Source organism: Cebus imitator, unplaced genomic scaffold, assembly GCF_001604975.1.
Source record: "Cebus imitator isolate Cc_AM_T3 unplaced genomic scaffold, Cebus_imitator-1.0 Scaffold463, whole genome shotgun sequence".
In the NCBI taxonomy this organism is placed as follows: Eukaryota; Metazoa; Chordata; class Mammalia; order Primates; family Cebidae; genus Cebus; species Cebus imitator.
In genome coordinates, this window is record NW_016107778.1 from 9,619 (window position 1) to 21,005 (window position 11,387).

The window sequence follows — 11,387 nt, forward strand, 5'->3', positions numbered from 1 at the left end:
GCTGGGTCTTCTGCTTCAGAGTATCATAAAGCTGAAATCAAGTTATTGGCAAGGGCTGTGGTCTCAACTGGGAACGAGAAAATATTCACTTCCAAACTCACGTGGTTAATGGCAACATTCAGTTACATGCAGGCTGCTGACTGAGGGTCTCAGTTTCCTGCTGCCTGTTGAAAATATATTATCAATGGAGCTATAAACACTCACTTTAATTGAGTGCATCCCCAGGAGTAGAATCTCTGGGTCATAGATCACATGTATATTTAGCTTTAGTAGATATTTATACATGCTTATTCTCAATCCTCACAGCTACCTTGGAGGTAGCTATCAGTATCTCTATTTTATAGATGAGGAATTGGAAGCTTAGAGAGAGAAGAAAACTTGACCAAGAATCCATGATAGTAGGAAGCATCTGAGTTAGATTCAAACCCAGGCCTTGCTGGCCCCAAGACCCTTTACACCACCACAGTGTTTTACCAACCACAGCTGCTGGTATACTACCTTCATGATTTCTACCATATCTTAAACAATACTATCTATAAATTCATTGCTCTGTTCTGCTAGTAATTTTTTCTTACTACAGTACACATAGATATACGTAACTATTAAAATTTAAAAAGTCATCCATTTACCACATAAAACTGTCTTGCATATTATAGACCAGTGATGCTGGTACAACAATTTGGGAAACACGGTTGGGCTACATATTGTAGTCAGGGATTGAATTCTTCCTGTCTTGGCCCTGTCACTGATTCTCTGTTTCCTTAGCCAAATCCCTTTGCCTCTCTGGACTCCAGTCTCCCCGTATGTACAATGAGAGGCTTGTAGTCAACCATTTAGAGACCCTTCCAGGCTTATCTTCTGTTCTGGTTCAGAGACAGGAATGAGAAGAATCAGATGACGGTGCACATTGGCACCAGGATCGGGATGTTTCAGCCAATCAGTTTCCCTCTCTTGTGCAGTGGCAAAGTCCCTGCTTTCTGTCCTCTACATCTATGTGCACAACTATTCCTTTGAAATAGGCCAGTGCACATGTGAATACATACTTGTCTGTCCGTTGAGGTGAAGAAGGGGATTGTACACATATATGGTTGGGTGTGAACACCTATGTTACACGAAATTTCCACCACAATGCCTCATGTCCCCCAGCATGCTACATGACTTCAGCCTTACAACTATTTATACTCAAAGAGTAGAAAACCTACCTGTGTAATTATTGCTGTTGCTATTTGTTTTTTCCAGCACAACTCCTTTTGAATGCAGCAGCTCGGAAAGCAAAACATGGCCACAGTGTCATACCCCATTCTCAATGGAGTGTTGTAATTGTATGAAATTGTTACCATTATTTAGAAAATATCACAAAGGGTTGTAGTTTCAGTTCCAGGTTATATGAATTTCAATTAGTTCTTGTTATGATCATCCTCCTCCTGATAGCAAGAACTGCCAGTCCCTGCTAAGCCATGAGAAAGAACAGGGACCTTGTTTACATGATGAATTGATTAATTTGATGAATTAACGTTACAGCACTTGGAGAACATTTACACTCTGAACCACACACCCATTTACTAGTTCGAAAACATTTTAGGTACCTCCATAGACTTGACTGCAGACTCAGCCATCAAACTGAATTATGAACAAACCAGTGTTGACAGAGCGCCTAAACCATGGAGCCGAAAAGCACAGGAAAGGTGCAAGGAAGAGAAAAGACGTATATGGGAAATCTACTCTAGGTGTTATGTTAAGCACTATCATTTATAAACTTACTCTCAGAAAGCCTCTCAAGGAGGTATTACTACTATACTGCTTTTATAGAAAATAACCTGAAAAGTCACATAATAGTGGCAGAGCCAGTATTTCTCTTCAGGTCCAACTCCAAATCTGTGTTTTTTCCAGTACAGTACACTTTTATTGCAACTGTCCCTGCCCTTCAGCTCTAGGAAATGGAAAATAACATATGAAAGACATACCTGGCTTTCTACCAAGTTCTGTTCATGTTTCATCTACTTCAAGAAGCCTTTCTTGACTGTCCCAGCCCATAGGATTCTTCTCCTGCTTAGAATCTACATAGCACTCAGCTGCATCTGTATCCTTTCTTCAGGAAATCGTGTAACAGGGAGGTAAGTGTCCTTGGAGATTAATCCAAACCCTTATTTGTATGGGTAAGGAAAAGTTGGGTCCAAAGAGGGGAACAGGAATTGCCCAGGGTCGCACAGAAGATGAGATGAATAAGTGGGACTAGATCATAGGCCTTCTGATTCTTGGTCTAGTACTTTACTTACTACATTCAGGTTGGGGCCAAAGGTGCAGAAGAGAGATGACTATTAACTTTGTGTAATGGAACAGTCAAATCTGATATTCAGAAACCAAATGGAAATAATCTAATGTATGTAAAATTGCATAGCATGTCACCAGGTATAACATAGTTTCTCAATGTGTTTTGGTTGTTTGAATCAAAAAAGCCACTTCTACCACCTGCTCAGGGTCTACACAGCCAGGGGTTAGAGCAACCAAAGCAATCCACGTTTATAATTTAGTTTTTTAGACAGACATTCTCTACTCTTCTCATTTATCTGTTTTCATGTATTTATAATTTATATACTTATTTCTTTTTTTGTTTCTTTGTTTAATTTTTAATGAAATTTCCTTTCCCAATTTCAACTTCAACTTCCTATTAATCCTCTACATTTCTGTTCATGTCACTTTTCTGATAAAAATTTAACAATTCCCCATCATCAACAGGATAAGACCAACTTCTCAGTGTAACATCAGAATTAGATCTCAATCTTCCTATCTATTCTTATTCATTATATCCTGTTCCTTCTTCCCTTTGATACATACCCTAATCTGAAGCAATTACAAATTACTGTCAATTTGCTATGTCGTTTCATTCATCTGTCTCTTTGCACATGATGTTCCCTCAGTATACAAGCATGCTCTATCCCTATTTCTATGCTTGGCAAGCTCAATATTAAAACCCACTGCAAATATTATCTTAAGTGTTTTCTCAGGGTAAATTAACTGCTTTCTTCTAAATGCAGTTAATCCAACTTTAAAAAGATTGATTACACTGTATTCTAATTGATTAGTGTGCATATCTGTTATTCCCTCAGTCCCTCTATCCTTTGCTATGAAATGTTCGAAAGAAGAAAGCAGGTCTTCCTTATCTGTCTCTTTTTTTATGTGCTCCACAAATGTTTGTGACTGGTGGAACAACTCAAGCAGAGAAAGTACAGAGGCCAATGTGTAATCGTTTCTCCCTGACTTAGAGCTGCCTCCTGCACTCTTCCCATTTAAACCAGGTGATTCTGAGCCAGGGTGAGAAAGCAAAGTTGCTTCCCTAACTCTCCTCCTTCTGTTTTTTAACAGGAACAATACTTCAAGAGGTATAACAAAAGGGAAGGAGAGGCGCTAAGCTAACAGGACTCAATGGGGAGGAAGAGGCGGGGATCCACCCACTATGGGTGAGCCCACCCCAGGGGCATAGCACTCAGCTGCTGGCCGGGTGCTCAGATGCAGCCCCTCCCTCCCCGCAGACAAGAAAGACACTGTAGCCGTGTGGAAGCCTCAGGGCCCCTCGTGTCTAACCAGGAAGCCCTGCTGGTCGAGGGGGTGATGCCACGGCACATCGGCACATCGGGGGCTCTGCGATCGACGCATGCACGATGCCGCCATCACTTAAACTGTTTCGAGAGGCTGGCCCTGTGGGAAGGAGGTAGGCAAAAGGCACATAACATATGCATGCCGCTCTCTGGTTTCAGAGCCACTTCTACCCCAGTTAGGTTTTGGACTCCACAAGAAAACCAGTTGATGTACTGCTTCCTCAGTCATGGGTATTGGAAGCATCAGAGGGTTGGATCTGGCCCTGTGCATTTGAATTATAAGAAATACCTAGAATCTAAACTGGAGGCTGGAATCCAGGTCTCAAGTAAAAGGGTCTGAGAAGGGACTACTTATCCTGAAGTCTTCAGACTTATGAAGGGATCAGGCGGACCAGACCAGTGAAAGCAGATTCAAGTTCCGTATAAGGTAGAACTTTCTAAAATCGGAGTCCCCTAAATAAAGAACTAACAGCCTGGCTAGAAAGAAAATGAATTATCCAATCCTGGTGGTGTTCAAGTAGGAGCAGAATGATTGACCTGTGAGGATTCAAAATAATTGAACTTAGTTGCCCTCGGAGCCCAACCTTATGCTGCTACTACCATTCATCAAGGAAGATTCAAGCTCTTACAACTTTTCTTGTTGAAGGAGGGAATAGTGGATGCTTCTACTGTGTTAGCATCAACCTCTAAAATTTTAAGCTTCCTACATTTTGTTAATTTCTCCTGCTCACCTAGGAGACACAGCAACCTCACTTTGATGCACAGGCATACAGTAACACTCGTTAAATAGATGATAATATCTGCATGCTCAGTATGTGAGACTTCCACACTTTATGCTTAGAAAGGGCTTACTACTTTTGTTCTGCACATGTACCCCAGAACTTAAAGTATATTGAAAAAAAGAGAGAAAAACTCTAAAAAAAATAATAACTAAAACAACAACAACAAAAAGAGGACTCACTACTTTTCAAACTGAGCTTCTCAACTACCCTGAAGCAAAGATGGGGGTTAACGGATGAAGAAAATGATGCCAAGAGAGTCTCTCCAAGAGAGACTTTCCTAAAATAGCTATAAAGACTATAGCCATTTATTCTTTATAAATTGCCACTCCATGCAGCATTCTTGTCCTCTTTCTGCCTTGGTTCATTGATTTTTATGTGTTTTTTTTTTCCACCCAAAAACAGGAGGAGGGACATTCTGACACTTTCCTGAGGCTCTTAACATGAAATGGTGCCTGCTGAATATTCTAGAGGGTCTTCCATTTTTTCAGTAATCCATGTCCCATCCTCAGCTTCCACATGCCTCACACCTTTTCTGTCATCTCTGCATATTACCCTCTTGCCCTCTTTCTAGACCAGTGGTTCTTGAGCTTAGTCACACATTAGAATCATCTAGGGAGCTTTAACAAAAACCAAAGTCCAAGGCATACCCCAACCCAATTAGGATGGAATCTGTAGGGGGAAATCCAGGCATCCAAAATATTAAAACTCCTCAAGTGATTTCAATGCCAAGTCAAGGTTGAAAGTCATTGCTCTAGACTCTCTGATATAGTGTTTCTTGGCCTGTCTTATTGTTTCTATTTTTTTTCCAAATATTTCACCCATAAAATGTTAATATCACACATTTAATATATATCTGTTTATATACTGTAGCCCTTTGGAAGTCCATAGACCAGTGTAATAGCTAAGAGTTCCCCCTCCCCACGCCAAGAGTAAACTTTTACTTTTGGGGGAGACTATATCATCCCAATTTAAAATTCATGCTAACAACTCATTACCTTCACTTAAAATTTGATAGAAATGCAGAATCTCAGGCTCCATTCCAGACCTACTGAACTGTAACCTACTTTTTAACATGTATTTACCATTCACTATAAATTTGAGAAACACTGCTTTACAAGTCTTCTCCTTCTCCAACAAAACTGTTGGACCTATGGCTCTGAGTAAATTGATAGGAGCAGTGGCATTTATGGAGACCTAGAACATCAGGATTAAGATGGAGGGTAAAAGCATCTAGTGCAAGCCTCTATCCCTTATTTGAGCTTCTCAAAAAAAGTCCTGCTGAGTAGTCATCCAGCTACTGATGAAATAACTCTGATGATGAGAAATTCACTATTACTCCAGGCTGACCTTTCCAAGATCCCTTTTAGAATGGGATTCTTTGTGTTGAGCTGAGATTATTCTTCCTTTGGTATTTACCCTTGTATCCTGCTTTGCACCCAGTCACGAACCAAAATGTACCGACTTGCTCTGCCCCATGACTACTCCAAGCTCTGAAAACAGAGGTCATAGTCCCCTCAGTCTTCTTTTCTTCTAAGATAATTCAGCCACGATTCATAGGTTACATTTCCTCTTCTTTCTCAAGACTGCTCTTTCTGTTCCGGATACACATTGAAGTGTTTGAGCCACAACTAATGGTCTGGACCCACAGCTTGTGTGGGCTGTGTCCCAGCTGCAGGCTAACTTAAGAGAAATAAAGGAAGACTGTCACCTCTTTTGTCCAAGATGCTAAACTTTTATTAATGCCCCGCTAAATTTAAATTAGCTTTATTGGCAACCATATCACACTGTTGGCTTATATTGAATTGACTGTCAGCCAAAATCCTGAGACGTTTTTACATAAGCTGCTTTACAGTCACATCTAAAGTAGCCTCTTCTTCAGTCAGCTTTCAGTACCTGAGTGCAAATCTTGACATTATCTGTGTTGAGGTTCACTTTTTTTTAAGAGACAAGGTCTTGCTCTGTTGCCCAGGCTGGAGTGCAGTGCACAGGCATAGCTCACTACAGCCTTGAACTCCTGGGCTCAAGTGATCCTCCTGCCCCAGTCTCCTGAGTCGCTAGAACTACAGGTGCATGCCACCATGCCCAGTTGTTTTTTAATTTTTTGTAGAGACAGGGTCTCACTATGTTGCCCAGGCTGGCCTCAAGTCCCTGGCTCAAGCAATCCTCCCTCCTAGGCCTCTCAAAATGCTGGGATTGCAGGCATGAGTCATGTTGTTAAACAATTTAAAAAATGTTAGTAATCCAAAAAGCACAAATTAAAGTGATATGTCATTTGGAGACAGAGACTGTTAAATTAGTAAAGAATTTATAAATGCTAATACCCGGGGTTTGGATGAGTATAGGAAAACAGATACTAAATGGGAGTAAAAATTAAGCATACAATTTGATACAATTTGTATACAATTTGATCCCAATGTGTATATGGAAACAGTTGCATAGACATTACTATTAAAGTGTATTCCCAACATGGTTTGCTTTGTTTTTTATTTTTCCTATGGGTACATAGTAGGTGTATATATTTATGGAATATCTGAAATATTTTGATACAGGCATACGAAGTGTAATAATCACATCAAAGTAAATGGGGTATCCATCACCTCAAGCACTTATAATTAATCTTTGTGTTACAAACATTTCGATTGTATTTTTTAGTTATTTTTTTTTATTATTATTTTTTTTTTTGAGACGGAGTTTCGCTCATGTTACCCAGGCTGGAGTGCAATGGCGCGATCTCGGCTCACCGCAACCTCCGCCTCCTGGGTTCAGGCAATTCTCCTGCCTCAGCCTCCTGAGTAGCTGGGATTACAGGCACACACCACCATGCCCAGCTAATTTTTTGTATTTTTAGTAGAGACAGGGTTGCACCATGCTGACCAGGATGGTCTCGATCTCTTGATCTCGTGATCCACTCGCCTCGGCCTCCCAAAGTGCTGGGATTACAGGCTTGAGCCACCGCGCCCGGCCGATTTTTTAGTTATTTTTAAATGTACAATAAACTGTTGTTGACTATAGTCACCCTGTTGTGCTATAAAATACTAGACGTCAATTATTCTAACTATATTTTTGTATACGTTAACCCCAATCCCTCCTCCCCACTACCCTTCCCAGTTCTGATAGCCATCATTCTACATGATATCTCCATTTCAATTGTTTTAATTTTTAGCTGATGCTTTCTGTTTTACATTGTGCTCCTGTTACTAATGATAAAATGTCAAAAGGATTGTGTTACATAAGACTGAGCTCAAACTGACAATTAAATGCTAATTGAAAGTCCATTTGTTAGAGAACTCACAGCAAAGTGCTAATGCTACATGTAAACTTGCTGAAAGTTCAATGGGATAAGGCCCATGAGTAACCAGCAAGAGTGATCCTAAAGGAATTGGTTTCATAATTTACTTTATTCTGAGATCTCCCTAACATCTGAGCAAGATCAAAACAAGAAGGAAAACACACTGCAGATAATGCTTTAGCTACTATTCAGAGCTATGAGACTCTTAAACTTCCCTCAGACTGGGACATCAGTCTCCCTAAAACATAGAAATATCTTCTGGAAGATCACCTTTACTGCTAAATGAAAGACAGAATTAATAATATTTAGGATGAGGTACCTCCCTGAATTGCTCCAACCTTTTGATGGAAATAACTTCATGATTCAACTTTTTAGAACATGGATCAACAAACTTTGCAGATAGAAAGTTGTATCATAAATATATCAGGCTTTGTGGTCTATATAGTCTGTGTCACAGTTACTCAACTCTGCCATGAAACTCTGAATAAAAGCAGAAAATATGTAAATGGATGAGTGTATTGAATTTAGTGAAACTGCATTATAAAAATAGGCAGTGGGATGGATTTGGCCCACAAGCAATAGTTTGCTGACTCCTGCTGCAGTTTTCTTATGCAGTTTTTATTATGGTTAAGCAGTTTCCATTTGTTCTTATTTTACTTAGGGTGTCTATTAAGAATGACTGCTAACTATTATCAGCTGCCCCCTCACATCTATTTAACCATGTAATGTTGCGCTTTTAATTTGGAATTACATTGATGAATCACATTTTGTCGAATTGTATTCCTGAAATAAACTCTACTTAATCTTGTTGTTATTTACAGCCCTGGATTAAACTTGTGGATTAATTTTTGGAATTTTTACCTCTACATGCATAATAAAGTTATTCTATCATCTTAAAAAAAAAGAAATATCTTCTGAAATATGACCCAATCTAGTCATTCATTAAGTGGAATTATAACTAATAATATATCAATTATTACATATTCATTATGAACCAGACAATATTTCTTCTTCTCTTATTTGTTTTTTATTTGTTTGTTTGAGACAGAGTCTTGCTTTGTCATCTGGGCTGGAGTACAGTGGCATGATTATGGCTCACTGTAGCCTCACCCTCCTGAACTCAAGTGATTTTCCTACCTCAGCCTCTCAAGTATCTGGGACTACTTAGTCCCAGATGCATACCACCACACCCAACTATTTTTTTTTCTTTTTGGTAGAGATGGAGGTCTCTGTTGCCCAGGCTAGTAGTCAATGCTCCTTCTATATAGGTTCATTGGCTGATATAATCTTCCCAATTTGTTTGTAAGGTAGATGCCATCTTTACTTTTGGGATAAAGAAAGTTGAGCATCAAAATATTAAAATGTTATATCTCCTAGTTAATCAGTATTCAAGGTGTAATATTAACCCCTACTGCCTAACTCCAGATTATACACTCAAATCAGTTTTTACATGAGTTGAACTTCCCTCCATGCAAGCTGAGGGTAGAATGGGCATTCTGAATTTGGAAGGAAAGATGGGGAATTTTGGAAGGTGAAACTAGGAGAGCATCTTAAAGACAGCAGTATGCAGAAGAGGAGACCCTTGACAGGCTGCTTGTAATCAACCTGAGAAATGGAGCTTTTTTAGACTCAAGAAAAAGAGCTAGGTCAGTGGAATTTAGGGAATGATCTGAATTGCCACAATCTTAAAATAAAATGCAATCTGTACCCAGCAATTTTTCTTCTAGGTATTTATCCTAAGAAAATAATGTGAGAAATGTATGAAGGTGTATATATGTACATACCAGAAGTTCCATTGAAATGTAAATTCCGACAGCAAAAAGTTGGGGAAAAAAACTTAAATGCACATCAGTAAGGAATTGGATTTAAAATTAGGTTTTTACCTCTGGGATACAGCAAAGGCAATGATAAGAGGAAAGTTTATAGTCTTTTTTTATTACTTTTTATTTTACTTTAGGTGCATACTATATCTGAAAGTCTGTAGTCTTAAATGCTTCCATCAAAAAATTTGAAAGAGCATAAAGAGACATTCTAAGGTCACACCTCAGGGAACTAGAGAAACAAGAACAAACCAAACCCAAACCCAGCAGAAGAAAGAAAATAAGCAAGATCAGATCAGAACTAAACAAAATTGAAACAAAAAAACTTACAAAAGATAAATGAAACAAAACCCAGTCCTTTGAAAAGATAAATAAAACTCATAAAGTGTTAGCAAGATTAACCAAGAAAAGAAGAGATAAAATCCAAATAACTTCTACAAGAAACAAAACGGGAGATATTACAACTGACGCCACAGAAATACAAAAGATCATTCAAGGCTACTATGAACACCTTTATGTGCATAAACTAGAAAACCTAGAGGAGATGAATAAATTCCTGGAAAGATACAATCTTCTTAGCTCAAAGCAGGAAGAATTACATACCCTGAACAGACCAATAACAAGCAGTAAGATTGAAATAGTAATAAAAAAATTACCAACAAAAAGACATCCAGGACCAGATGGATTCACAGTAGAATTCTACCAGACATTCAAAGAAGACTTAGTTCCAATGCTTTTGACGTTATTCCACAATATCGAGAAAGAGGGAACCCTTCGTAAATCATTCTATGAAGCCAGTATTACCCTAATACCAAAGCCAGAAAAGGACATAACCAAAAAAGAAAACCACAGATCAATATCTCTGATGAACATAGATGCAAAAATTCTTAACAAAATACTAGCTAACTGAATGCAACAACATATCAAAAAAAATAATCCATCTCGTTCAAGTGGGTTTCATACAAGGGATTCAGGGATGGTTTAACATACATAGCCAACAAGTGTGATACACCAAATAAAAAAAATCAAAAACAAAAATCACAAGATTATCTCAGCAAATGCAGAAAATGAAAAATCCAGCATTCCTTTATGGCTAAAAACTCTCAGCAAAATGTAGTAAAAGCCATCAATGACAAACGCACAGACAACATAATAATGATGGGGAAAAGTTGAAAGCATTCCCTTTGAGAACTAGAACAGCACAAGGATGCCCACTCTCACTACTCCTCTTCAACATAGCACTGGAAGTCTGATTGCTAGCCAGAGCAATCAGACAAAAGAAAGAAATAAATGGCATCCAAATCAATAAAGAGGAAGTCAAACTCTTGATGTTTGCTGATGATATGATTATTTACCTAGAAAACCCTAAAGACTTTTCCAGAAAGCTCCTAGAAATGACAAAATAATTCAACAAAGTGTCTGGATGCAGAATTAATGTATACAAATTAGTAGCTTTTCTATACACCAACAGCGACCAAGCAGAAAATCAAATCAAGAACTCAACCCCTTTACAATAGCTGCAAAACAAATAAAATACTTAGGAATATACCTAACCAAGGAGGTGAAGGACCTCTACACAGGAAAGGTGAAGGAGAACTACAAAGCACTGCTGAAAGAAATCATAAATGACACAAACAAAAAATGGAAACACATCCCTTGCTCACAAGTGGGTAGAATCAACGCTGTGAAAATGACCATCCTTACTCGGGTGTGGTGGTTCACACCTATAATCCCAGCGCTATGGGATGCTGAGATGGACAGATTACTTGAGGTCAGGAACACTCAAGACCAGCCTGGCCAGCATGGTGAAACCTTGTCTCTACTAAAACTACAAAAATTAGCTGGGCATGGTGGTGCGTGCCTATAATCCCAGCTACTGGGGAGGCTGAGGCAGGAGAAT

The 11,387-nt window shown here is 38.9% G+C and overlaps 1 protein-coding gene across 1 annotated transcript in view; it reads right to left on the reverse strand.

Annotated features, from left to right (window-relative positions):
• Positions 1-3,582: 3,582 nt before the first annotated feature.
• The window catches only part of MSN (moesin), a gene marked incomplete at its 3' end in the record, with an annotated part of 108,267 nt that continues 100,462 nt past the window's right edge, over positions 3,583-11,387 (reverse strand). Inside the window, exon 13 of the mRNA XM_017512133.2 lies at positions 3,583-3,696. Coding sequence (XP_017367622.1) covers positions 3,583-3,696 — 114 coding nt within the window. The remainder of the gene's footprint in view (positions 3,697-11,387) is intronic.